The 27,708-nt window shown below is 40.3% G+C and overlaps 3 protein-coding genes across 4 annotated transcripts; 1 reads left to right on the forward strand and 2 right to left on the reverse strand.

Annotated features, from left to right (window-relative positions):
* Positions 1–85: 85 nt before the first annotated feature.
* On the forward strand, positions 86–4,096 carry LOC105694530 (importin-13). Of its 2 annotated transcripts, XM_012415286.1 has the most exons (8): positions 86–256; positions 444–608; positions 773–919; positions 979–1,235; positions 1,305–2,067; positions 2,179–3,088; positions 3,170–3,316; positions 3,666–4,096. In XM_012415286.1, the coding sequence occupies exons 1-8, from the start codon at positions 116–118 to the stop codon at positions 3,908–3,910; spliced, it is 2,775 nt and encodes a 924-aa protein (XP_012270709.1). In that variant the 5' UTR covers positions 86–115; the 3' UTR covers positions 3,911–4,096. The 2 variants fall into 2 exon arrangements, with proteins under 2 accessions (XP_012270709.1, XP_012270710.1); XM_012415287.1 differs by lacking the exon at positions 86–256 and having other exon boundaries at positions 518–608; positions 777–919.
* On the reverse strand, positions 4,090–12,853 carry LOC105694529 (5'-3' exoribonuclease 1). Its single transcript, XM_012415285.1, has 18 exons — positions 12,577–12,853; positions 11,775–12,215; positions 11,238–11,691; positions 10,915–11,168; positions 10,729–10,853; positions 10,258–10,640; positions 9,855–10,147; positions 9,491–9,756; positions 9,139–9,415; positions 8,715–8,996; positions 8,480–8,640; positions 8,019–8,404; positions 7,238–7,698; positions 7,067–7,159; positions 6,505–6,669; positions 6,172–6,399; positions 5,360–5,836; positions 4,090–5,088 (listed from the first exon to the last, which is right to left on the reverse strand). Exons 1-18 carry the CDS (start codon positions 12,649–12,651, stop codon positions 4,930–4,932), a joined length of 4,980 nt encoding a protein of 1,659 aa, XP_012270708.1. The 5' UTR covers positions 12,652–12,853; the 3' UTR covers positions 4,090–4,929.
* Positions 12,854–13,344: 491 nt separating this feature from the next.
* LOC105694465 (nuclear RNA export factor 1) lies at positions 13,345–15,512 on the reverse strand. Its single transcript, XM_012415153.2, has 2 exons — positions 15,342–15,512; positions 13,345–15,202 (listed from the first exon to the last, which is right to left on the reverse strand). The coding sequence occupies exon 2, from the start codon at positions 15,051–15,053 to the stop codon at positions 13,461–13,463; it is 1,593 nt and encodes a 530-aa protein (XP_012270576.1). The 5' UTR covers positions 15,054–15,202; positions 15,342–15,512; the 3' UTR covers positions 13,345–13,460.
* Between the last annotated feature and the right edge of the window lie 12,196 nt (positions 15,513–27,708).

A 27,708-nucleotide genomic window follows, 5' to 3' on the forward strand; every position in this document is an offset into this window, starting at 1 on the left:
CGAGAGAACTGCTTGGGTTGTCACAGAATTTCAAATGGAGAACGACGCTATTAAAGAATTTTCACATTATCGGTAACTGAACTTGCCATATGAAAATTCAAAAAACTCTTCAGGGATGGATTATATAAAGACTGTTGAGGATGCGGTAACTAGATTCTACGCAGTAGGAGCACATGAGGCTCATTCGTGGTTATTACAGTTTCAATTTTCTCGAGAAGCTTGGAGCTTTATATGGCAACTACTAGATCCTTCTAAGGTATAAACATAAAAATATACAGTCTGTACAGATTGTATAATTTCTATTTCATTATCGAAAATCTTGTTAAATACTTAACGGTAGTTGTGAAAATAAATATTTTGGTTTGGTAGAACCTTTTGTTCTTATTTTAAGTAATTTCAGCATAGCAATTGCTAATTCATTAAATGTGTTATAACTGTTACAGACACGAGAAGTACAGTTTTTTGCAGCTAATACTTTATATGAAAAAATATCAAAGCAATGGGATGAAGTCCCTAAAGAGGAATATTTAACCTTACGGAATCGTCTGCTTGTGTACATGAGGCAGTCTAACGTTCCCAAACTGGTCCTGTCAAGATTATGTCAAGCGGTAAATGAAGTTGATTTCTGTATTTAGTAGCAGTTGTTTTGAAGTTGTTTAAATTCAGAAAAATCCTAATTTAAAAAAGCAAATTCTGTAATGAAGTTGATAAATCTATTAGGTGCATGAAAATTGAGCAATTATTCAAATTAAAAGAAAGGAACATTTTTCAGTTAGCCGTCTTCTTAACCAATAGTCATTCTACAGAAAATGAGGAAAAAGAGAAGACTTTAGTGGAAGAACTTGTAGAAATATTACCTTATGATTCTCCATCGACATTGGACTTACTCCTTCGAGTACTTTCAGCTCTTCCCGAAGAAGTAAGTGATATTTCATACATTTTGCATTCTTAAACTTTGATCCGGTATTATTTTACTAGTTTGGTAAAAGACAAGGGGTGAGGCGAACTAGACTCCGAGAAGGTTTAGTTGAATCTTGGTGCAAAACCACATGGATTCTACAACAAGTATTTTCGACCTGTGATCGTCCTAGTTCTGAAGGTAGCAATAGTACATTGTATCTCTTGGGAATAGAATGTGCATTTTCGTGGTTGAAAATGGGACAATTACCTCTCGAAACAACCGGACGTATTTTTCCTCATTTGCTCGAAGCTGCAAGTTGCTACGCACCGAACAGGTACACCTTGCTGATTACTTTTATCCTTCCAAGAAATAGAATTCTAAAGCTGTATCACTTTTAACAAAGAACGGTATCAAACGAAGAAAGTCACAGAGGCTGGGAAATTGTACAAGAATGCCTGATTCTGGTGGTAACGCATGCCGAACTCCAGAAGAGGCCTCAGTTATTATGGGAATGGTCACGAGGTTTAGTCTGCACTGCTCGTCAGAATGGAGGGAGGCACTTTTGCGAAATTTTAACGGCACTTGGTGAAGCACATAGTCGTGCCTTCCTTTTGGCATTGATTGAAGAACACGCCGAAGAACAAAAGTGGACATCGGAAGGCTTGATCGAGTTACTGTTACAGTGTTCCGAACAAGAGGGAAGGTATCCGATAGACGAGAAAAGTAGTTGCATACCTTTTGGATTTTGGTATGCATTACAAGACGACCTCACAACATTAGATCCTCCATTTGAAAGCAGGGCTTCATTTGCTTTACGACCCATTTACGGTCGCCTAGCACAGGCTCTGTTACGAAAAGCAGCATTACCAAAATCATCCAGAGAAAGTGGCGACAGCCAAGAGCGAGAATTGTTAAGGTGTTATAGACAAGATGCTGCAGACACTCTTACGTACTGCTACAATGTCCTAGGACAAGATTTACTATTACTTCTAGGACAGAGATTGAGTCAATTGAACGACGACTCGCAAAACTGGACCGACGTCGAATCCACTTTACATGCCTTCAGCGCATTATGCGAGAGCATTAGAACCCAGGAAAATCATTACGTTGCCGCATTAATGGACTTGGTCTTATCACATATTCCTTATGGCGAATATCCTAGAGAAGTAAATATAAGGGAGAAACATAACTTCTCTCGTACACTGGAATTGACTACTGAATTAAAGTAAGAGCACTTCTTCCACTCCAGTATTATCGTTTGCTTTCAAATTTTCTAGGTTTTATCTTGTGCCTGCTCTGCGATGGGATCTTATGCAGAATGGATAGGAGCTCATCCCGATCCATGGTTGGAAAGAGCCTTGCAATTGGTGACGTTAGGTCTCACGCAGGGTCCCTTTACTGCTCCTGCAGCTAGCATGGCTCTTAAAGATATTGCAAGAGAATGCGGTCCATATCTTGCCCCACTGGCTCCTTCGATTTTGAATACGATCGGACGCACTCTTCAAACGGTAACTCCTGGTGGCGGAGAAGGACTTCGATTGATGTACGCAGCAGGAAAATTATTAAATTCCTTGCCATCGACCGAAGAACAGTTACGACATTTGGACGCTACCCTGGGTCCTTGTGTGATGCGTCTTCGAGAACTCTTGCAACATCCTGCGTTATCTGCAAGTGCATCGGTGATCAATCAGTTGATGATGGCAGCGATGCTGTTTTCCACTCTAGATGGTTCCATTGGGAAAACAGTGCTAGATGGATTGTTGCCGCTCTTCGAGCAGATAGTTTCTCATCCAGAATGGGGAAGAGATGATGCTACCTTGAATGCGATGCATACTTGTGCGCAGCGTTCTTTGGCGTCTCTCCTCCATCCAGAAACGGATGCACGTCCATTACTTTCTATGCTATCAACGTCGTACAGGATACGACCTCACCCTGCAGCATTGAATCTGCTTCGGCAGCTGGTGATACTCTTCGGAAGAGATCCTGAAAACGTTGTGGGTCCTATATTTGCTGAACTGAGTGGATTGACCTTGGGGGGAGTAGCTGCTTGTCGATCGGTGGGTGGCAATATGTCAGATCTCTCCGAGCTTCTCGAGGCGTATCTTTGTCTGCTTGCGCAAGTCTGCAAAAAGAGTGCTCGGATCCTCTCTCAAGTGCCGGACCAGATTCCAGAGATGTTGCACTGTGGTATGTCGTGAATATGTAATCACCAGTGATTAGAGTGTTAAAAGTGTCCTGGGATTATTAGTTAGCAATATCGTGTTCCAGGAATCGACTGCCTCAGCCTTCCGGAGACAGGAACTGCCAGGGCTGCTGGTAGTTTCTTGACTCATGCCATTATGCATAGTCCTCATCTCCAAACGTACATTAATCCCATCGGTCAAGAACTTGTCTGCGTAATCCTGCAATGCGTGGGTATGATAATGTTTATAATGTACAGAATAATTCAAGAGAAAAGTAATTGTACTTGTTAGGTTAATGTTACGCGAAAACGAGGAAAGGTTATATTCTCACTTAACGAATTTTTTTGTATTATGCGTTCCTTTCTTTTCGAATATAATTCTCGCCTTACGAGTTCTCAATTTTTGAACGGCCGCCAGGAAACAAATAATTCGTAAAGGAAGGAACTACTTGTGAAAAGTTAGAAGTTAGATTTGTGTAGTTTGATTATGTCGCCCATCAAAGACGCATGTAGCAAGCGTATAGATGAAATATTAGTGAAAGTCTTTTAGAAATACTAAAACAGTTAAATGTTTTTTGATAGGAGGCAAGGTGCCACGGAACAGTTTGGAACCTCATGCCGAAGTTTTACTGGCATTGAACAAAACTTGCTTGGAATGGACTGCCCAATGGCTTCGGCGAGCTTTGGCTGAAGGAATCGCAGTAACTGATGCTCAGAAAGAGACCTTCACGCGTAACATCTTACGAGAACGAATCAACAAGCAACAGCTCTCCGAGACGCTGAAGGACTTCAGTTTATTGTGCCGACAGCCAATGATAGGACTGTGATATAGCACTAGGTATTAGCGATTAAGAGATGAACTTCCAAAGGTATAAAGCCATGATAACTGTAAGAACATATTCCTACGATAAGTTACGATATGTCAATAAATTAGCACGGCATCTCACATTGTTTCCAAGAGAAACTAGCCGTAGTGAAACGGAAGAAAATGAAAAGTGAGCTTTTATAAGAGATTACCTTGCGTAATGATTTATTGTTTTCCAGGAGACGTACATGGTAAATACTCACAATTACATCACGGTAGTGACATCGGGCCTTGTACTCTGTAGTATGTCCTCGTAAAAAGAAATGGCCACTTTAAACAACGGAAACGCCGTAACGTTACGAACGCTCTTTAGAAAGGATCAAATGAAATGAAATAAACGTGTGAGGTGCGGAGCATGTACGAAGTCGAGAAGGGAAATTGGCATTCTAATCGACAGATTATCACTTCTTCGACGCGTGCTCGCACGGAAGTCGCGTCATAGAGCAGCATTTTTGTACTGTTCGCTCGCGTGGTCCCGACATAAATCGGAGGGGATTCCATAGACTTCAGGAATATACAGTTCGAACGGCGAAATTCGTGGATTTATCCGCGACAATAGTCAAAGTAACGACCTAAACGCATTCACGTCGTGCTTTACGAGCCACCGGTAAAACGAGCGGCGAAACGGTTACGTGTATAATGCGGTGTAAAATTAATGAAAAATCGCCGCAAAAATTAATCGATTGCTTGGTTCTCTTATACGCTTCGTCGTCGCGAGTCGAAGCAATGAACGTCTCCTTTAAAAATTACAGTAACGTTATCGGGGAACGACGACTGTTTGGCTGTGTTCCAGCGCACGTGTTCACGACCGATCATGGGACCTTGTCCATTCATAGATTACGCGTATTATCGTACTCTTAGAGGGTTAAAAGAGTCTTCACAAAGTTTCGTCGGTCCTTACTAGAATGCGTGAAAATCGCGTTTGCGGTAGTTAAATATATTTCCAATAAATCTATGGAGGAATCGTAGACCCAGTCGTCCTTACTGCTGTTCACCGCCGTTGGGCGAGGGCGACGAACCGAAATTGGCAGCGATTCTGGACTTCCGTTGCCTTTCCATCCGGGACGTTTGTCGATTGTGTTGAGGCTGAGAAGAACTTATTTGCGTCGCCGGTTCCTTAGTCGCGATATCACTGGCTTCCTGCAAAAAGGTGTACATGTTCTCGATAACATCTGGCTATGACATACAGAGGTTAGCACTAAACCAGCATATCAAATAAAATTAAACCTTTTCCATGATTTCCATGATTTGCAAAAGGGTGAATTTGAATTTGGAAAATTTTAACTTGGAGTGTGAAATCTGTATCGCGTAAAAGGACACAGGAAGATCCGTGAAGAGAACGTTGCAATTTGAGCATTGTCTTTGTCAAAGGACGTCTGGTCACCTTGATATTGAAAGTGAGATAACGAACCTGCGCAGAGACTTTCTTGGGCGGATCCGAGGTCGCTTTACGGTGCTCGGCGTGCACGTTTTGACCCTTTCCGTTCTTACTTTGATCTCTAGCCTCCTTAGACGCCGGTTGTGAAGTACTTCTGTTTTTCTTTTGTGCTTGCAACGGCACGAAGGACGTGTTCTTGACCGGAGGAGTGTTGCTTTCCGTTTTCCAATTCGTAGAAGTGTTCTGTACAGGTGAATAATGCCTTTGTTGCATTCTGGGCTGCGACATCATAGGTGGGAATCCTTGAGCCTGTTGATTCTTTGCGTTCCATCTGGGAACGGGCATGGAAGGGGATAGTGGATTCATCGGCATTTGAGGAGGGCACATTCGCATCATTTGTTGTCGAACGTTCGGTGGTCTGTTGCCCATCGGTTGGCCTTCGAACCATTTCTGAGGCGGCGCGAGAAGGACGTTCGCGTTCGGTTTCGGCACTTTGTTAAAGTATAACGTCTGCAAATTAACGCACAGAAATTACCATATCATTAGAGAAGTTTAAATGGCCGGTAAAGATAAATCGGGTTTGACCGTAAGAAATTGAGAAATCGCGTGAATCTCTCTAACATTAATTTGTAAATGGATATCAATCGATAAATTTGCAATTACTTTTCCGTGCAATTATTTACCTGTAAATCTATTTCGGCATAATGCCCGAATTTATCACATGACTTACAATGTAGACATGGTATTCAATCTATACCATAACTGAACGTTTTTCAAAATGCAGAATACTCGATTCTAGTGCACTATTTTTTTTTTTGACACATTGCTCATAAAATTTGGCTTACCTTGCACACTTTCTTTGCGACACTTTCGGCAGCTTGTTCGCTCGTTACGTGGAAGTCGCCGGAGAATCGCCTCATGTCCGGCAATACTATCTGGGCTTGGATAAGATTTTTCTCCTTACAAGTTACGTACGTGTACCGAGGTACACCTAAGCCGTTCATTTGAAAATAATCTAGTAAAAGTGTACAGTAGAGAACACCGTCTTCCTTGTTCCCCGTTTGTCGTGCATGCTGAAACAGATTTTAATTGTACTTGCTGAAGGGAATGCATCGATTTTGATATGAACACCGTAATACTAAAAAAATAAAGATGAGATTCATGGAATATTAACTTACATCGAATAATCGTTGTACTAATGGTGGTGCTTCCGAGGATTTTGGAGGTTGTGGGAGCACAGGAGGTTTCGCTGGTGGTACCGCAGACTGAGGTCGTAGGCTACATTGCGAAGTCTCATCAGGTATTTTCAGCATTACTTTCAAGTAAGCACTGGGATCCCGAGGCTGAAACCGTTAATTATGTATTATTCCCATGCCTCGAAGAGTTAACGCAGTGCTAACACCTACACATGGCATATTTTTAAAACTACAGATCATGTTTGCTTCAATTTTTAAATATAACCGTGCTCAGTTAACTCTATCAAAGTAGTTTATTGCATTATGCTGCACAGAAGAAATGATCTTGCAATGGAATAATTGAGAACGTTGAGATAGGACTAATCTATATCGAATAAATTCGCTTACGAAGAGTTTTATATTCAAGTATGCAAATGTGTTGATCGGAGTCAAAATATATTTACCCAAACGTTCGTTTCCCATGTCTGCATTGACGAAGATAAGTAATTATTGCTTGTGCGGTGTGCGAATAGAAAATAATTTATATTATTAGTGAGATACTCACATTGCTCTCTGTATCGACACTCGTGTTTGTAGGCTGCTTAACCTCGGTTTCTTTTGGCGTCGACGCGGATACTTTGGGCTTACCATTCCATTTCTATAGAAATGATTACAAGTTTATTTACATCAATCAATGAGATCATGTACTTTGTGAACCAACTGTAGCTATGATCACCTGCAATTTGTGTAATTCGTTCCATAACGTCTGGAACTCTGAAGACTGCTGCGGTGTTGTCTTGGGTATATTTTGTTGATACGGCTGCTGTTGCTTCGAAGGCTGAAAAGTCTTACTGAGAATTGCTTTTGCTTCCACTGGTTTCTCATTTGTTTTTCTTCGTGGGTCAATCTGAGTCAGTTGCTCATTGATTATTCTTGGATTCATTGGTTGGGAGGCAGGTGACGATCGATTTCTCATAAAGAATGCTGGCGAAAAGGCAACCTGATTCCCACTAATTGACGCGAAAGCACTTGAGCTAGGTGGAGTTTGAGAAGTCGATGATTGTCTCCAAGATAACACAGGTTCTGATTTCGGTGATCGTCCCTGTTCTACTCGCATGCCATAACTTATATTAATGAAGTCCATTGGCATTAACTTGTAGCAGCGTTTTGAGGTTAATCCGTTTAATGCAAGAGCTCCTGCAATAAATGAATTTTCGTCAAAACAAATTTAAAACCTTTGACATCTTTTTTGGACAAATTTTGAATTTATCATCGTATTAATGACATTTGGGGGTATTAGCTACATTCGATATGTATTAGCTTCCAGTGCTCATATAAAAATATGCTCAATATCGTATTAAGATCCATTTTTTGAAAGTTCTAAAAACCAATATGTATTAACTAAATTTTAATTTCGGAAGAATTAAGACAAGTTTTATGAGTGACACACCAAGTCCCTGGTATACAAATGGTTTCATTAAATTAACAGATCTTAAATCATAATTAACGACACTTACCTGGGAATGGGTGATCAAACAAAACCTCATACATTACATCACAAGGTTTCTCGGCTTTGTGTACAGTCATGATCGTACCCTTATAACCAAGGGGAACGGTATAGCTTTCTCTTACACACACAATTCTGTCGCATAGTTCATGCTGAGCTTTTGGATCAGGTGACAGATTCCCAATATGTAACCCAGACTTAAACAATAAATGCGGTTTGACTTGCATCAAGAGAGTCTTTCCTGCATTGTTCTGCGTAGCTACATATTCATCAATCGTTTTTTCCAGTTCTTTCACTAGATCGACTTCCAAAGATTCGGAACCACAGGAACGGGTTCCAATGCTATTAAACGGCTGAGACTTTAACCATGAGACTGCATCATTTAATCCAGTTGATCTGGGCATATAAAAAAATGGTCTGTGTCCTTAAAAATGTGAAAGCTGTATGAGCTTCTAAAATGAAATCACTTACCCCGAGGGAAATAGTTCACTTTCATGAAAGATATCGTTCACAGAATTCTGCCCTAACCTCTCGAACAGATCAGGACACTGTACCATATAATTGCGTATTAATTCAATGGACTTTGCACTGTACAACCACTGATTGTTTTCTTTGCGGGTGTACCCCGGTACCTTTAAAAATTATTAAGATATTAAGTGGATTAAACTATTCACATCGATAATCCCAGGAAAGTTACGCAGCTTACCTCTTCGTTTTTCTTGTTGAATTTTAAATTCAAACCAACGTTATGTCTTGCGTTCTCCATTGAGGGAGTTTGGGTTGTGTTTTGCGAAACGAAAATAGAACCGGTAATTCTACCGAAAACCCGACTACTTATTCCCAGCCTTTGAGCAGCGATATTAGCTAGCACAAATTGGGATTTCGAATCTCTCAACAGTTTACGGATGGAGTTGAAGTTTGGTTCTGGCATTATTCGCATGGCCACTTTCACACGACCTGCCTTTGCATTCACTCCAGGTTCGATAACCTGTATAATATTTTAAAAAGTGAAAATTATTTCTTTCGCAAAGATTCCAAATGTTAATAAAAACTCAAATAAAAATTTTAATGATTTTCCTCTGCGCAGATTATGTATACGTTAGATATTAAAAAAAAAAAATTGATCTAACCTCTCCCATGGCGCCATAATGTGGATGCCCTAACATGAAACAGGTACTCTTCTCTGGAAATACATCTGCCACGGATTTGTACATTATAAACGTAGGATCATGAACAGCTATGTCTTTGACTACAGCTTGGTAGGCATAAGACATAATAATTTCACTCCATTGTTTCTCAAATGTCAATTTGCCTTGAGCGCTGAAAATATAGCTTCTTCCAATGATAGGCCGTGCATGCACTAATATATGAGTCTCACCTACATCTATGCCCCGACGAGTGAAATAGCTGTAATAAAACATTAACAAATATAGTCAAATATCAACATTTTCAATTGAATATACTTTTATTGGGCCAACATACGTTTCTTTAATTTCTCTCCAATCGAAATTCCACTTAGTGTTCACCCCACCCTTTAATTCTTCCTTCTCTGGATTATTAGGATCTGAATGCAGTTTTAACGTTCCATCTGACACAGCTTCCACTCGAGCTTCGATAAGGTGAGGCCACTGGACGAATATTGTTTGTCCCAAAAATTCTTTTGCAACTTCAGTCAAGCTTGGAGTGTTTCGTTTGACTATGGTTAAAATCATGTTATCATTTCTGGACATGTGATCAAACACTCTGACCTGAAAGGATGGGACAGTTGTGACATTCATATATTGCATGTTCGCGAAATTTCATGTAAAAATTGTTGTCGATAATTGATGTTAAAATTTTATCATACCTTACTCTTCTCGAAGGACATGGTGTGCTTGATGTGTTGCAGTGTGGGAAATCCAGGGAAGTAAACGCTAAGTTTTGCACCAGGTAGTATGCCTTTAATTATTTTGTCAATTGGCACTAGTATGTCTTCGCGTTTTATTACTTGTACTTGTGCGTGGTTTTTAACGCTGGGGAAATATGCCGGTGCATTGTAAAAGCCTAAATCCTCGTCAGTATATACATATATATGCATGGGACCATGTTGATTTCTCTTCAGTTCTTCGGGTGACAACCTTGAAATGTATGGTTCCATTGCTATATAAACAAGAATATAAATTAGGATAGTACATTAAGCGCAAGTTCTGTAATACATTTTTTTCAAATTTTCTGGTCTTATTAAAAAAAAAAGATTAAAATTGACGTACCTTTCAACAAGTTTTGCTCATTTATAAATGGAATTAACACGACTGCTTCCCATTCTTGTTGCTTACCGTTTAGATCGGTTTTAAACTCTTTTGGGTAATAATTAATAATTGGTGATTGTTCTTCCGTTAGTAGTTCCTGAAAAGGTTCTGGTAATAAGCTTTTGCTCGCGGCTGGCAATACAGCCAACAACTGTTGAAAGGGCAAAAAAGGTTCGCCTAAATCAAACTCGAGCTTCAAGTTTTTGAATCCTTTTATATCGGAAGCATATGGTGCGTAGTGATGTGGATAATACCACGACCAACTACAACAGCCATCGTAGTAATAATGTAAATTCCATTGGATAGCTCTCACATATCCTTCTGCTTGGGATTGTAAAACATCTCTATAATATTTAATTTCAGTCATTAATGGTTTGCAAATTTTAATTCTGGTATCGAAAGCCTGTAATGAAGTCATAATCACATACTCACTCATCAACGTTTTCATACTCTAATTTGTTCATATAGTAATCTCGCTTATGTTGAACAAATTCCAATTTGTGTATATCACGGTCAGAATCTTCATCCTCGTCATCTTCGTCTGAATGACCTAACAACTAAATTGTGTTGTGTTATTTAAATATTAAAAACTATAGCGAAAAGAATTTGTACAAGTACCATATCTTCAGTAGATTTTATCAGAGCATTCAAATCCCTATTAAGAACTATCTTAGGTGATGGAGTCTTTTCTGGGGAATTCTTTGATTTTTTGAAGTTTAGATCTTCGGATTCATTTGCTTTTCTCATTTTACTTTCAATGTACTTTAAATCTGCAGAATATTCAGCAAACTGTTGAGCATCGATGGTACTCAACTTCTCCATGAATTTTTCAAATCTATCAAGCTTTAACGTGCCTGTTTCGTTAATATAACCTGCAATATTATCCAACTAATAATAATAAATTCTCCCTTAAATAAATTCGTAACAATGAGGGAATTTACCATCCAAAGTCGGCAATACTTCCATGTATGCATGATACAACACCGGCAGCATTCCATTCACGATATGTAGGTTTGGTAAGTGAGGGATAAAATCATTGCCCACCAGAAATCCCATTAGAATCCAATCGTCAATTATTTTCTCAATGTTATATGGGAAGGGCAGTTTATCCTTAAGTGGTGAAAACTCATGTTCTAGATATTCTCGCATTATAGATAAGTGTAGAAGATTAAACTTTATCTCCTCAGGAATCATTATCCTTTTGTTTTTGCTCTGTTTTCCAAACTTTATTTCCTCTCGAAGCAACGAAAAGTGTGGTTCGTGAGTGCATAAACCCAACATTATGAGGTCTGCGTCTAAACCATATAGGCAGTGCCTTGTGTTGTGATCATAATCTGGTTGGATTCTTATATATCGTATGTAATCCATTATTTTATGTTCACCCTCACCTGGTACCTAAAAATAAATATTTTTATACACTGTTATTAGAAACTTATTTAAAGACGGTTTACGGTAAATAACTATCAATGATATTATACCTCAGATCCACTGAATATAACTTTACACTTCTGCCATAATTTATCTTGTGACATTTTCCAGGTAATAAAATATTTCAACTGTTCATTAAGTTTAGCCATGAAGAGTGTGCCTGGAGTAATACAATTTGAATCAAACCTTGCCGCAGTGGGTAAAACTTCTCCTTTGGCTTTAGCTTTCATCTCTAAAATTTCAGCTTCTTTGGCAGACCTAAATCTGCGACCTCTTTGTTGATTAATCTTGGCTCGAGGTGCAACTCCATCGACAGCCATAAAAAACACTTTACGAGGTTGAATAATATTAAACAATGTTTCTACATAATGAAATATATTTTTTAAAATTTCTTCTTCTGTAATACGAAAGTGCGTATCTTCGTCATTAGGATGTGAACACACGTGAATAATACCATTCATATCTAGGTATAAATTGTCATATTCTGGTATCTGGAAAGAGCAAATAAATGTATTACAACAATAAGTAAATATCCAGGGTAAATAAAGAACTACAACGAAAACAGACAAGTTCTCAATCTGCATAAAAAAAAATTCTTATCAAATATCAATAATTAATTATTGTCAATTATTTACTCTCATACAATATGTTTCTACTGATATTTATAATTCTTAGAACGTAGGTAATAGAATTAAAGTATTCAAATATGTTTGTAATCAAAATGTTTGTTGCGATAGAAGGTATCGAGTGACAAAGCTGAACCAAGGAATACATTTCCATTTAATATATAAGAAAGTACATTCCAAATGTCGTTATCGGTAGGTGTAAACATATCCTTCTTGATTTACGTACCTGGTGTTGTTTGACCGATTCGCTAAGACAAGGGTATCTTTCGCTAATGTATCGAAAAAATTTCGGGATACCCATTTTAACCGGTCCGTGTTCTCGTGGATTAAAAATTAAGTGATTGCTAGCTCTTCAAGGAGCGCAGTCGTAGCCTTTGCAATAAATCTTGATTATCAAAATTAAAATTTTTGAGCATAACCACACTCTTTCGAAGAAATACTCCTACCTAACTGTAGCTAACCTCTGAACTATCTAGAGTACATAGAAGTACCGACGCCTTAGCGAATTGGCACTGACCAAACAACCAGTAATCTTCACGACGAGTATTGTCAGAGATGAATTGGGAGATTGCTCACGGGCAGGATCGTGCGATCGCATCCTGTGCTGCCCTCTTCGGTTTCGTACGTTAGCTTTCACCGTTTTTTGCCCCCAAGGGCGGCGCAACGAATTTCTTCTTGTCCTGAAAAGGAATGTAGTCCACAAACGAGTAGAAAATGCCTGCTAAAAAGTACCAAATTCCCCGCATAATATTGGCAACATGCGAATATCGGTTTGTTGTCACGAAACTGTTTTCTTCATAAGTATAGATCACCTTCTCATTGGCGGACGATTGGCCAATGGGAGAGCAGCCCGAGTCCGCCATTTTTTTGCAGGAGATTTGAACCAGAGGACTGGTAACCCATACCTTTTAATTAATTTATTTGTACCGTATAAATCGCAAAGTGATATTAGGTTTGTAAACATTATTTTAAGCAAAAAAGAAATTATAAATTGAAAGGTTTATTAAATATTGATATACACACTGATGCACCGAGTGTGGAATCCCTATATTTAATAGAAAATTGGTTCGAAGGCTAAAAATATAAAATACTGGTTAACCGGAGGACTTATTATCTGCGGAAAGCTTCAACTGGCATTCGAGAAGAAGAATATATCTTCATAAACATTGTAATTGCTTTTCGGATGTCCCAGTTGTACTCCTTTAAAAAAGTACGACACCAATCTTGATTCATCGTGGTAAGTCCTTGAAATGAAGTGACGAGTTCTTCTTTCTCTCTTGGACTTAGACATGCTGATTCAAGTTCTGTTTCATATGGTTTGTACTCAAAATTCTTTTCGGCTCCTTCAGGAAGGGCGAAATTAATGTGGTATTGATCGTTTATGATATTGTATTCACTTTCATCACCAGCGGCCAATACGAAAGTTCTGTTGAAATAAAACATTTGAGGTTCCACATTTATGTTCTTGAAAACTCCTTCAACAGATATCATCAAATAAGTGTCGGTTTCAAATAACAAATCATAGGAAAAGGAGTTTCTGTCGTGGCATGTGCGAGGTAGTCTTCTTAGAGCCAATAAAATTTTGTCTTGTCCCTGATAGAGCAGATAATATCTTTTGGCAGCATCAGTTATTTTTAATAAATTTCTATCATTCATTATAAAATGGTTGAGAAATTTTCTGTTGCTGTTATCTGGATTGATCCCAAGGGTCACTGAGTATAGAGCATTTTCATGATACAGTCCTTTTAGTATCATTCTGTCCTTTTGGTCATATAATGCAAAATAGTGCTCTATAAATTGGTTCACTAATTTTGCAGAGTTTGAGTTCTTCAAATAACGATTGTAACATAGAGGTAAGTCAGGTGTACCAATGTATACGCTGTCCAATCGCATTAAGTTTGGGCAGTATCGTTGGGCAGATTCTATATACTGCACTGGACTAGAATAATTTTCACACAATGGGTTTCCATCTAACCAAAGCTCCATAATAGCTGAACGCCGTAAAGGTGTTAAAGTATCCATTGCCATTAATTTGTTATTCCTTAAATCCAATCGTTTCAATGTGGTTAAATTGGCACTCTCGATAGCAGATAGACCAAAAAGCTCGTTGTTTTGTAGATTTAAATGTTCAAAAGTTGCAAGAGCAGTCATAGCTACTTTAAGGACGTGTGTAAATGTTCTTAATTGAGACAGAGGATAATAAACTACTTTTGACAGTTCCTTGTCATTGTGAAAGTTATCTAAACATAAACTCTTATTATTTGGATTGTATCGCCTGGTTAACGTAGTTAACAGTAACGAATATATATTAACTTTAAGTTCATGAACCGACGCAAAACCCAATGTTATTCCGAGCACAAGTGGATCGCCTTGTGGATTCTTTATGATCAAATTTGTTTTACATAACTTGTCGAGTGCTGCCCCACAATTCCGGGCAATGAAAGCTGCATCGTCACCACTTAATTGATATTTAATAGGTATCAATTCTGCTGGTTCGACAGCATGTAAAATGAGTTTCAAAACAAATTCTTTATCATACTTTGCTCCACGAATTATAGTAATTTTATGCCACACATCAAGACGACACATTAAAGATCTTTCTTGGAACATCAAACCACCCATTGTCATTTTAATGGCAGTTGACGAGTCCAAATGAACTGGCACTACTGGCAAATTGTTCTGCATTTTTGACTTTCTGGGCATTATATTAATTTTCACTGTAAACAATTCAATAATGACATTCGCTTAAAAGCGAATCCAACCAATGGATTAATTCATATTTTCCATTAATTGAACAGATTTCTGGAATGTTTTCATCTTCTTTGAGGTTAGGAATCGAATCCTGGTAGTTCCTGTGATAGATAAAGACTAGTCAACTTGATGTTTATAATAAATCATAAAAATAAATGAGATTCTTAAATGATGTTCCACTTTTAAATAATCGACCTGTCACACTATTTGAAAGTAGAATAATCCAACTATCAAACTCACAGAATATAAATCGGTAAACATTACATTCCACTGTAACTCTTCGCAACGGTTTTCATATTTGATTACTTCAAAACACTTCGTCGACATTTGACAAAGCTTCCTAATTTTAATTACGGGGTATTAGAAAGACGTACTCGAAATATTTGTATATTGTTATTTTTTAACCTTGCAAGTAATTTCCAGAGACATCTGGCGAAACTTCGTCCAATTTGTCATGAATACCTGTCTACACATTCTCAACCGGTATTACAGAGATCATACATTGTTGATTAATTAATTTTCCAAAATAACCAGTGGAAAAACCTACAGCTTAATTCGATAAATTAGTAGAAGCATCAGACATGATTAGACCGCGAAGGTCTTCTGATGAGAGTCAAAGGACATTTGCAAAAAAAATGTGAGAGGAACTTTCACTGCCCCAATTCCAAACATATTTTATCGGTTTGATTACGAAAAATTGGCTGAGAAAAATAATACTATCATTTATTATAATTATCGAAATGATCTAGATTTATAATAAGTAATAATAAACATTTGAATTTCCCGTGAATCCCAATTTCTGAATCCGCGTGAATATATATGCAAATATACGTATAAATTTGAACATTATGGGTATTAATTCACGCTTTTAATTTTCCAAAAAAATAAGTTACGCAAATCCGTGAGTTCCTTTGTTTCCTTTCGTTCTATTCAGTTCCGAGGGGAAAAAAGGACGTCGAGAGAGTAGTTTTGCACCGTGACAATTCAAAATATACGGCAGAGCGATATCGCGGAAATGAGATCGATCATCGGTTATTCCGGGGCAAGAATCAAGTCGATAGACTGGATCTTTCGCAACGGCTCGGAGAAAGCTTACTCCAGCCAATCACGCATGAAAACAACAATGAATATAGGAGAATAGGTGGATAAGAGAGCAGACCGGTCATTTGGACCAACGGCCGATCGCCTTGGGCATCCTCTTCCGCATTTCACGTTACCGGAAAAATCCACGCTTCGATCCTTCGTCCTTCCGTTGCGAATCCTTCAGAAGACGCGTAGGGCAAGTGATACACATTACGGGAGATAAAACTTCCTCCATCTTGCAGGAAGTGTCCCTCCACTTTGTAGCTAGTACCTGATGTCTTCCCAAGATGTACGCACTCCTTAAATTGTCTCTAAAATGACACATTTATAATATCATTTACAGAAAAATATATTATTTCCTTTACTAGTAATTTTATTAACGAAATACCGTAATCACTTTGCAAGGCAAGATATGGGATGATCTTGGATGGGGACTGTGGCAATTAACATAACATAGCATAAAGACTAAAGTTAAGGTTATTTCACCGTTTAGTCGAGTTAATTACAAGGTACGAGCTACATTATTCTAATCGTGACTTCTTTATCTAATTGATCATCACTTCAAGTGGTACTCATTACTACAACTTTTTGGTACAGCCAGTGGGTGCAGTAACTATTGGCAAGGTTCCATTTTCAATGTGATCGGTTTCAAAATTCGAGTTATTCAAATTATTATAATATTGTAACTACGTCGCTGTAGAGATAACAACTAAATCATTTTTTCCCCGTGGAGATTAGGTCCGTGCAAAGGATTCTTCCGGTTCTGGGTTTGCAAGCCGACAATGGCGAAACGTTCTGGATTCAAGGTACACAATCGGCTTGTCAATTGTGACTTGGACTTCCGCATTAGCCGTCGATCATTCCGGCCATAATCCGGCAGCATGTCGGCCCAAGGCTTGCGTGCCTTTCTCCAGGCTCAGGAACGTTCCCTGTTAACAAAACCACGAAAAGTTGCTCGAAACGGACGCATAAGTGCTCCATTATAATTCATTAGAAGAATACATGAATGTTTCAAAGTTCAACACCCTTCATTCAAGGCTAGATGATGTACTTGAACCCGAGGAGGGGACTATCTCTTCGGTGCAATCTTGGTGAAGATGGATCCAGGGCTCGTGCATGGCTTTTCAGACGTACCCAAATAGACAGATTTACTTCGTATTGACTTCAAATCGCAGTTTTACATGAGTTACAGTGATCCGCATGTAAACATCCTGTGGATTTACATTTATTTTATAAAGCGATCCCGAAACTCGGTCAAGTTTCGCGCCAAACATATTTACACATATGTGCGTGTACGCGAGGTATATATGTATGCGCGTATTGACTTCAACTTGCAGTTTTACATGAATAATGAAATAGTGGAACGAAAATATAAAAAAAATGTCTCGTGTTTTTTGATACCAAATGAAGTGTCCGATAATAGTCGTGAAGTAAAAAATGTATTTTAATTACGTTAATAGGTTGAAAAAATATTTCTCTATACGTTAATAAATTATTGAAACTAAATACGTCATTGAGGTTTTCAACAAATATTTCAAATATCTTCGACTGAAGCCAGCAAGAAATCTTAAAAGATCTATCACTTGAGATATTTAGCAAAAATTACAAAGAAATATTAAGAAATTATTCTATGCTACTAGGGTCTCTCCATGCCAGGACTCGAAATAGGGAAATGGCTTTAATGAAATAAAATTTAATTTAAAAAATAAAAGAATGAGCACGTATCCTTAAATTTAAGCTATCATACGAGATCCCACATCCTTGTAATACAATGCAGATGACATTATGCCAATATCCGTGGATCAATGACAGACCTGAATTCCTCAGCAATGCTTCTCCATGACGAAGTGCCAAAAATCTCTCCGGATGTGCTGGCAGGACTCAAAAGAGGGAAGTGGTCTCGAGAAGGAACACGTATCCTCGTGCTCCCTTTGGCGAGCAAAGGTTACGTTGCTACCCGTGGTTTTCTAGCCATCTACGAACAAGCGATAACTGCATTATAGCAATTCAATAATAAATTGTAGAACGCTCGGTCGCTGCATTATGCGCCGGTAATCACAGTAATAAGCAGTTTTAAAAGTAACGTAAGTACGTTGTAGGTAGTAACAAGTAAGCCGTAATCGGCGGGATACACCTCTATACGTCTAGAGAAGCCCATGGGCGTCGTCCTTACATCCCCCGAGCGATACTCCTTTGCGAGCAAGGATCGGCCCGCGCGGGCGTCAATAATTTACAACATAAACCCTGCAAATTGACCCCCGTCCGGTGCGTTTATGCAAACGCGACATAAAACACGTCGCCCGATTACAGGACTTCCATGCTGGCGATCACTCCGATTTGCCCGCACTGGCAGAATTTCAAGGAGAAGGTCGAGGACCTGACCAAAGGGACCTCGAGAACGGCCAGCTCTGCAGATTCTAACTTCAAGGAAGACATTTGTTAAGAAATGCTCTCAGCAAAAAACTACCGATATAATTTAACTCTTCCCGCAGTAATAATTGCATTAACGTATAACATGCGGTTAAAAATGGTTAAAGTATGTACCTGACATTAGGTAACGTTGAAAATGTTTGCAATTGAATTAAAAGTAAATCTAATCGTAAGAGAGCTTTCTTTAAGAAAAATGCGTGCTAAATTGTTAGATGAAATTCTGGGCGAAGTTAAAGAAATGCTCGTATCTTATCGCAGAGAAAGAATAGCTTGTATATCGATAGTCACTTTTTAGAAGCGTTCTATTTTCTGTTCCAACGTTCCCTACCGTCGGCGTAATTAGTGTAATAAGCTATTGTAAAAGGAAATGGTAAGGTACTGCGAAGGAACAAGTGATTGATAGGAATGAAAATGGAAAAAAGGCGATTTTTAAAGTAATGCTTAATTTCGTACATTCTGCACGAAGTTAAGAGAAATGCTCGAGTCATATCGTAAAGGAAGAATGACCTGTATATCGATAGTCACTTTTTAGAAGCGTTGTATTTTTTGTTTCAATGTTCTCCACTGTCGGTGCAATTTGTATAATAAGGCATTGTAAAAGGAAATTGTATCGGCCTGGAATAACGGTACTTGGAAGACTCGGAGATGATCCTTAGGATAGAGGAAAGTTGCGTACGCCTATGAGCCAGCGGGGGGAAGGAATACGCTACGTACCCGTTAAGCCAACATCTAATTTGATAACTGGCGAAAATAATAACGTAGCGATCTGTTGCGTTCGTGGATCGCAGCCATCGATTTCGTACCGGGTGGCCGTAGAAAACGACGGCACCGGAACGAGATCTCGCGTTCCCCGAGAGAAAGCACACCCCGTCTTATGTTGGACGATTTCCTACCCAGCTTTCGAGCGGTATGATTCAGATCGAACCGTTCGATCGATCGGTATCCGAGCATTGTGTTCATCATAGGTCTAATTATCTAGTCTCTTCAGCGATTTATCGAAATTAATGGCTCATTCAATTGAATTACAAAAACTGATCGCTTAATATTCTCCAGTGAAACAAGTAATTCGCTAGAAAAACAACCGAAATCAGAATGAAATAGTGTACAAGAATTTAAATGCCAGATTTATAAATGCTTGACACGTCTATAGATATAAGCGAAGGTTTGAACGTTATATACTAATTAATTCAATAATAACTATAATAGTAACACTAATGGTAATAAGAATGTAACACAAAAAAGTGACCCTGGTGCATCACGAGCTAAAAGACTGGAGCGCATCTCGACTTCATCCTGATAACGAAATTCTCTCAATTTGTCCGAGTGGGTGCCGAAAGGTTGCACTTGAAAATTATTTACTAATTCATTCAAGAATAACTATAATAGTTACACTAATAGTAATAAGAATGTAACACAAAAAAGTGACCCTGGTGCATATCGAGTTAAACGACTGGAGCGCATCTCGACATCCTTTCCTCATCCCGATAACGAAATCTTCTCAATTTGTCCGAGTGGGTGCCGAAAGGTTGCACTTGAACATTATATACTAATTAATTTGAGAATAACTATAATAGTTACACTAATAGTAATAAGAATGTAACACAAAAAAGTGACCCTGGTGCATATCGAGTTAAACGACTGGAGCGCATCTCGACATCCTTTCCTCATCCCGATAACGAAATCTTCTCAATTTGTCCGAGTGGGTGCCGAAAGGTTGCACTTGAACATTATATACTAATTAATTTGAGAATAACTATAATAGTTACATTAACAGTGATAAGAATGTAACATAAAAAAGTGTCCTTCGTCCATAACGAGCTAGGCGATTGAGGCGCATCTCGGCATTCTCCTCATCCCGATAACGAAATCCTCTCAATTTGTCCGAGTGGGTCCCAAATGGTTGCACCGTATGCAGTCGGGAGTTATCGAAAATTGGCATCTCCCGAGTGACTTCGGTGTCCCGTATCGAATTCCATCTGATTTCTGGACAGCAACCGTGTTACTCCGCGGGCTGGGACGACTCATCAGATATCCAGGGGCCTTATTCCTCCTTTATTTTGCCCCGGGTATCGCGCCCCTTCTGCCGGTGTCCGCAGTCAGTCCGAGAAACGAAAGGGGTGCACAGTAGCGATTTATAATGAGGACGGGCACGGCTACCTTCTCGGTGGTTGACACGTATTAAAAGTTTCGGGGACCTGGGCCCAGGACTTGGCATCCATCTTCCCACACGTACTCCAGCTTGTTACGCGTCTGCGAGAAATGCCGAACAGTTTAATAAGCAAGTGGTAGCCGCGATACCGCGATACAAGATACCGCGAGTACCATCCATCAAACCGGACAGAAGCCATCATTACCCTTAAGCGGACCTTTCCGAGACGTTCTCGGTAGTTCACCCCCGTCTTCATTTCGTTTGCCACCTTTCCTTCATTTCTTATCTCTAGAAAGAAATTCAAGAATTAGCCACCCGAAATTCTTCCCCCTTTTCTATCATTTCTTCCTCTAACACGTTCCATGCTACGTGTATCATAAGTGACTTATGTCATTGATTTTATACTAAAATTACTATAATAGGCACAAGAGCTCTGAAATACTTCCAAATGTCTCCAGGAACATCCTCGGTCTTGAAACCGTATAAAACCGGCTCGGCAACGCGTTAACTAAGTACCATATCCCTTTCATGCCATAATCTATATTAATAATTTTCGCGTTCCTTGACGATGAGCTCGGTAATGGCGTTCAGTAGCGGCATAATTTCTCAATAAAGCACTTATGCCTGTTCTCGGTGTCTCGAACGACCGACATTAAATTTCTTCCCTGCCCCCCGCGAAGGGGCGCGTTCCCTTCTCAAGCGCAATCGAGCCGTCATCTGGTCGCGTGCAAAAAATACGTTAATTCGCGGCACGGGCTCGCATGACCGAGCAAATAAATAAAACGGCAAACACATTGCCCGGACCTCGTATTTTATATTTTATCCAGTTCGAATGATTGATCGCACTTGCCGGCCGCGCGGCGCGATACGATCTCGCGAAATGCCGCGCGCCTCCCGCGGACTTGTCATTTCACGCATTGTTTATTATTGTCCGGCGATTGTATCGCGAAGAGTGGGGAAAAAATGGAAACCGAAATGACACCTAGCCTGGACAGGGGAGGAAAGTCGAGCGAAGTCGAGACTAACTCGTTAAGGGCGCCTTTAACTAGAGGAGACGTCATTTGCTCCTCGTCTTTCCGTCATTTGCTCTGAACTGAGAAAAATCATATTAACACATTCGCGACTGCTGACGTGAATTCACGTCGTTTCAAGTTCTATTCCTGGTTGCCGCTGACGTAAATTCACGTCATTTTAAATTCGTTCCTGATTGCCGCTGACGTGAATCACGTCCATAACGATACACGATACAATTTGCGGCAACTAGTTTAAGAATTTCATTATTTTCCCCGGTACTCAGTACTTGAAACGGAGAAAAATTTTCCGATCGCGAATGTGTTAAGAGTTAATTAGATTTCCAGTTATGGCTTTCGGATGCGTTTATGGGGTGTCTTCGGGCCTCCCCTTTTCTCGCTCTCTTTAGCCGCGAATAGGTGAATCCCATTATTAATCGAGATTGAATGAAAGGTCAGCGATCTCGAATCGATGCGATACGGCCCGCGAGGGGTCGAGATCCGAGTTTTGGCTCGGATCTGGAGTAGAGGGGCATACACCGGAGAAGATAGTAATTACAGAAGCGGGACTCGTACCCAGAGCTCCGTCAGAGCTGCGAGGCACGATCCCCGATAAGTATAGTTGTTTCAGGATCGCGTCGATGCCTCTACTCCCGCTATTTCATTTTATTGGTACAGGTTACGTAAAAAATACCGCGCACACCGGGAGGTTCTACGGAGGGTTTCCACGCTGGATTGAGACGTCGTCGAGATCGCGATAGAGCCCTGAAAAGTCCAAGTGTACCTTGAGAGGGTACCTCCGCGTCGAGGTGCTCCTTAAATCCGGAGAATAGGTGCTGCCAAGCCAAAAGCCAAAGAATGCGCTTGCCAAGGGTGCTTGCACCTCGAGAAACGGTGGATTACTCAGGCTATCAAATTTAGGTTTACCGATGGTGTCTGTTTATGATGCGATGAAGTTTGTTGTTTTAGAAAATTCCAAATTTCGTCCCGGAAGTCTCTCCAGACGTAATGAATTTTCGTAAGTTCGAGGAAATTTGGGCAAATCGATGGTACTGGTCCCAATCTTCAACTTTCAAACATTGTACCACGATGATTGTTGTACTTTCATAAAATTCAAAGCTCAGTCTCGGAAATTTCTCCAGTGGTACGAAATTTTCGTAGATTCGAGGAAATTCGGGCAAATCGATGGTACTGGTCCCAGTCTTCAGCTTTCAAACATTATACCACAACGATTGTCGTAATTTCCTCAAATTCAAAGCTTCGTCTCGGAAATTTCTCGAGAGTTACGAAATTTTCGTAGATTCGAGGAAATTCGGACAAATCGATGGTACTGGTCCCAGTCTTCAGCTTTCAAACATTATACCACAACGATTGTCGTAATTTCCTCAAATTCAAAGCTTCGTCTCGGAAATTTCTCGAGAGTTACGAAATTTTCGTAAATTCGAGGAAATTCGGGCAAGTCAGCTCGGTTGCCAAGTCGGCGGCGTCGGTCCCGATCGGTCCCGCTCCTCGGATGAACGGGGCCCGATCGCGCAGCTACCCCGTCATTATCTCCCGATACAGTTTGCTCCTCTTTTTTCCTGCTCTTCCGTCTTCTGCTATTTCATATTTATCCCTTCTTTGTTTCTCGGCCCGGGCCCGCCTCTGCCCTTGCCTCGTACAGGGTGTTCCACTTGGTCGTCGCATTCAATTTCGGGTTCACGGTTGCCCAATTAATTCGGACTTACATACTAATATCAAATAGCTAATAAACGATAATAAATAAAGGGCGCACTTGGAAGAGGTGGGATCGTAATTCTCCGTTCGCGTTCGACCGGCGATCCACAAAGTGACCGACTGGGTCCGATTCCACGGGGGCCCGTCACGTAAAGACTCATGGGATGCAATACAAAGATACTACAATCGTTATACACGAGTTCACAATCGCCGAGGCGGCCATGAGTACTGCGTGCATGTCTTCATTAACCCAATGACCCCTCGCGAGCCCTAAGATGCGCGAATCGGCGATGCATCGGTCCCTGCACCAGCTGAGGTTCCGCGTGCAGTTATGCAAAATCGAAATAAACGCGATTAACACCTTCATCATCTTTATCGACTGGGACGTACTGTTCTTACCAGAGAAATATAGCGCGCCGTATCCCGAGGCGTGCGAAACATAATTGAGTTTTGACTAATTTGATTACCGTACGCGGAGAAAGGGCGCAGCGTAGATGGTAGTGCACGTACAGAGATTATTAAAAATTATTATTCCCGAGAAAAAGGAAGTACAGTCTCTTCGGAATATACTTCGCTATTCGAGTGTAGCGTACGGAATTTTAATTTCGGAAGAAAAATTAGTAAGCGGCTACCACGTGCATTGGAAATGAAATTTGACCCTTAAATGTATTTGTATGAAAAATTAAATTCCATGAGCATCACGCATTAAAGTTCCAAGTGCACCCAGTTTTGAGAAAAGTTTTATCAATATTTGTCGATTCATATGTATAGAATGACCCTTTCATATCACCTTAACTATTCTATCGTGGGATGTCTTTACTTCGGTACTGGTTCTTTTGGGCATAATGATAACGCACGAAAATTAATATAAATAGTAATTAATTGTAAAGTAAAATAAATGTGATTTATTAATACGCTCCTCTGACTTGTAATAAGAACTTAAGGTGAAGTGAAACACTTCGAGGAACTTGATCGACGTCAATAAAGAAGATTTTTCTAAATGCCTACGTTGCCGACGTTCGTTTTTATATTGACAGCTGTGTCGTATTATGTTGGGTATTGTACCAAATGGCATACTTCACCTGTCGTTTTCGTACAATAAATATCAAGAAATCGAAGTAAAACTCCAGAAATCCATTGGATTCATGCTTTCTGGGGCCCTACTTGATTGCAGGGGGACCCCCTGCGCCATCTGTGATTTCCAGGTCAATTAAATTTTTACTCTGAGACCTCGTATTACCATCGTTTTAGCAAAGAAGCGCATTCAACACTTTTTTTGCCTTTATTCCGTTCAAATGCGAATTTATCGATTACCAGAGTGTTCTAAATTGTCGTAAAATTGTCCTGACCCTTTCGATTCTCATATCAGAGCCTTCGATAATTGTACATCGATCAAAATATGAGAGCTCGACGCCATTTTGATTCTGGTCTGGGCAAAGTTAAAAAAATCCAAATTTTGAATGCGTCAGGACAATTCTTAGATGATCAGAAGTGATGTGTCAAAGTTTCGGACAGTTTGGTCTAATACCCTTAAAAAAAAGTGTTGTATTCGAATCGACTGATTTGAAGGGGGTTTCACTTCACCTTAATCTACCGTGAATAAGAAGTTTCGCTTGAAAAGTATGACGACGCTCGGAAGTGCCTTCCAGGGTTTGCGGAGGGACTTTTAACGATTAGGAGGATTCTAGATAAAGGATTTCGAGTTTGAACGTTATTTAGGGACATTCGTTAAATCTTAGCGAGCGGAGTCGTTACGCCTCTACGGGAGCTCGGCACAGGAAGAGGCGTAACGAGAATCAATAAATCCCTGGAAAATACTTCAAGTAGGAGTGTAACTGCGGCCGGTATAGCGTCGGCAAAATGCGACCCTTCATAAATTTTTCAGCCAATTGGAAAGCTGCTACAGGAACGATCAGCTATCTGCCGATCCATCGCCATAAAGTAGATCACGCATAACTAGGGACGTTTAACGGGGTCCTAAGGCCCCGATTGCGCGTGACGTGAAATCCCATTACGAGAAACATTATGTCCAAAGGCTCATTGCTGTACGTGATTCAGGAACAGGGCTGGCGGTTGTAAGAGAGGCTCGTTATCGGAAGAGGTGGAGGCGCAGGGGAACGGAGGCGAAGTATCGATGTCCTGGCGGAACAGTCAGCTACTTCCTGGCCAGTGTGCTGCCCTGACACGAGGGCTACCTCGAATCAATGACAAATCTGACGTCGACGTCCCTCGACGTCTTCTTTAATGCTCGATTAATACGTCGCCCGACTCCGTGTTGAACCTAAAAAGACATTCAACTCGCCAAATGCATGCACAGGTGAACGTGTACATACATACCTGTGCACGGACGCCCGCCATCGAGATGTGCACGGCTAAGTTCGGCACAAGAACGACATACATATTAATACCGTTCTGAGAGCTGCTAATGAATTCCTGGTATAGTTCGGGAACGTCGCTACTCGTTGTTCTTCTTGTTCTTGTTGTTTTTTCGCAGTTTAGTGCGGTGCCAACTGAGCTGCGGGCCGCCCTAAAATGTTTCAATCGAGAAGTCGAAGTTCACGAAGAGGAGTTCGTCAAATTCTACTTACCTCTGCTCTGGTGGGTGCAAATGAAAAGGAAAAAATTAATAAAGCCGCTGATGTGTGATGAAAAGCATCTGATATTTGATGTGGTAACACTAGTTGGCAGAAGGAAATTAATACTATAAATAATACAATTACATGTAAATATCTTCAACTGGAAGTAAATAGAATTCTGTAATTAATATTCCTTAATATTCATTTTTCTTTAACCTGAACTCCGAAGTGCATTCAAAAGAAATGTTACTTAAATGAAGAACCCAAGCTATAGAAAAAAAAAAATTAATGTTCTCATAAATTCTCGATATTCTCAGTAACTTACGGTATGTTTGACAGTTACGTTTCCCAATTTTATGTTATCAAGAATTTGTCGAACTCTAGTAGGGACCCTCCACATCGGTAAAGTAGAGCACGGGGTTCCCGGGAGTGCCGCGAGATGGCGCCACCGGCACCGCCCAAACCTCGCGGGAGATAATTCCCGGCGTCCGATTCCAATCGATCTTCCAAGCAATTCGATCCACGAGTCCCCGGAAAAATCACTTCAGAATGCGTAAATAACTCTGTACGGCCCTAAGTCGCAAAATGTCTTATATCAAGACCTTCGGGATGGATGCTGCGAGTCAAATTCGGCGAGATGGAGCGGTGCCGGGCTGCGGCGAGAGAGACGGGTAGATGGGTATTCGGAGGGGCGAGAGAGAGACGGAGGTCGGGCCCGAACCGGCACGCTGGCATATCTCGAGGCACGTTCTAGTTGAGGCGTAGATTTATTGGTGATAGAGGTTCGATAACTGCTCGTGCATTACCACGCCCACTCCTCGGAAGAGGCAGAACGCCAGCCGGATCGGCGCGCCGCGCGTCCAACGATTCACAACGCCGGTGCAACACCCTCGCGCCCCGTATAACACAACCTACCGGGGAACGGTTATAATGTTATGCCTCGGCATCGCGGATCGCGAGGAACTCGCCTGGCCTCGAGCTCGTCTGCTGAATTTCGAGGGCCGAGGGCCAAGATAGGTAATACGAGTTCTTTGGGTACACCGTTAAAAGTATTTCCACATTTCGAAGACCGATGTATACTAAAGCTAGATACAGCGGCACGCAAAATGAAAACTGGGACCCGTTTCTCGAGTTCATACGATACGTATGTAAGTGTACACATTTGGCGCGAAACTCTACCGAGTTTTCTGATGAACACTCGCATGGGAAATTGATAGTTCCGTTCCCTTTCAAATGTTGACCTATGACGGGATTTCCCAACAATGGACACTTCTTCATGCGAATCTATTCGTATGCGAGAAAAAATTCCTATGAACTCGAGAATAGGTGCCCTGGACCTGTGTACGACATTTCGAAGAGCGATTACTATGTGAGAGTTCGTATATAATTATGCGGAATGTATTTGTACACTGAAATGTCATGTTTTGTTAAAACTTCGACTATGTATGATACCATATTTCAAAGAGATATTTTTAGAGCATGCGGAGAGCCTTTTGTGTTACGTACGTTTTATGACGTCGTTTTTCAGAAGAGAAGCTCTCCTTTTGAAAATGATGATTTATAACGAGGAGTAATAAGAAGAAATACTCAGTTTCACTCAGAAGGACAAATGGCATTTGTTAGAGGTTTGCTCACTCTTCTTC

Source organism: Orussus abietinus, unplaced genomic scaffold, assembly GCF_000612105.2.
Source record: "Orussus abietinus isolate OABI.00-Male unplaced genomic scaffold, Oabi_2.0 scaffold20, whole genome shotgun sequence".
Classification (NCBI taxonomy): domain Eukaryota; kingdom Metazoa; phylum Arthropoda; class Insecta; order Hymenoptera; family Orussidae; genus Orussus; species Orussus abietinus.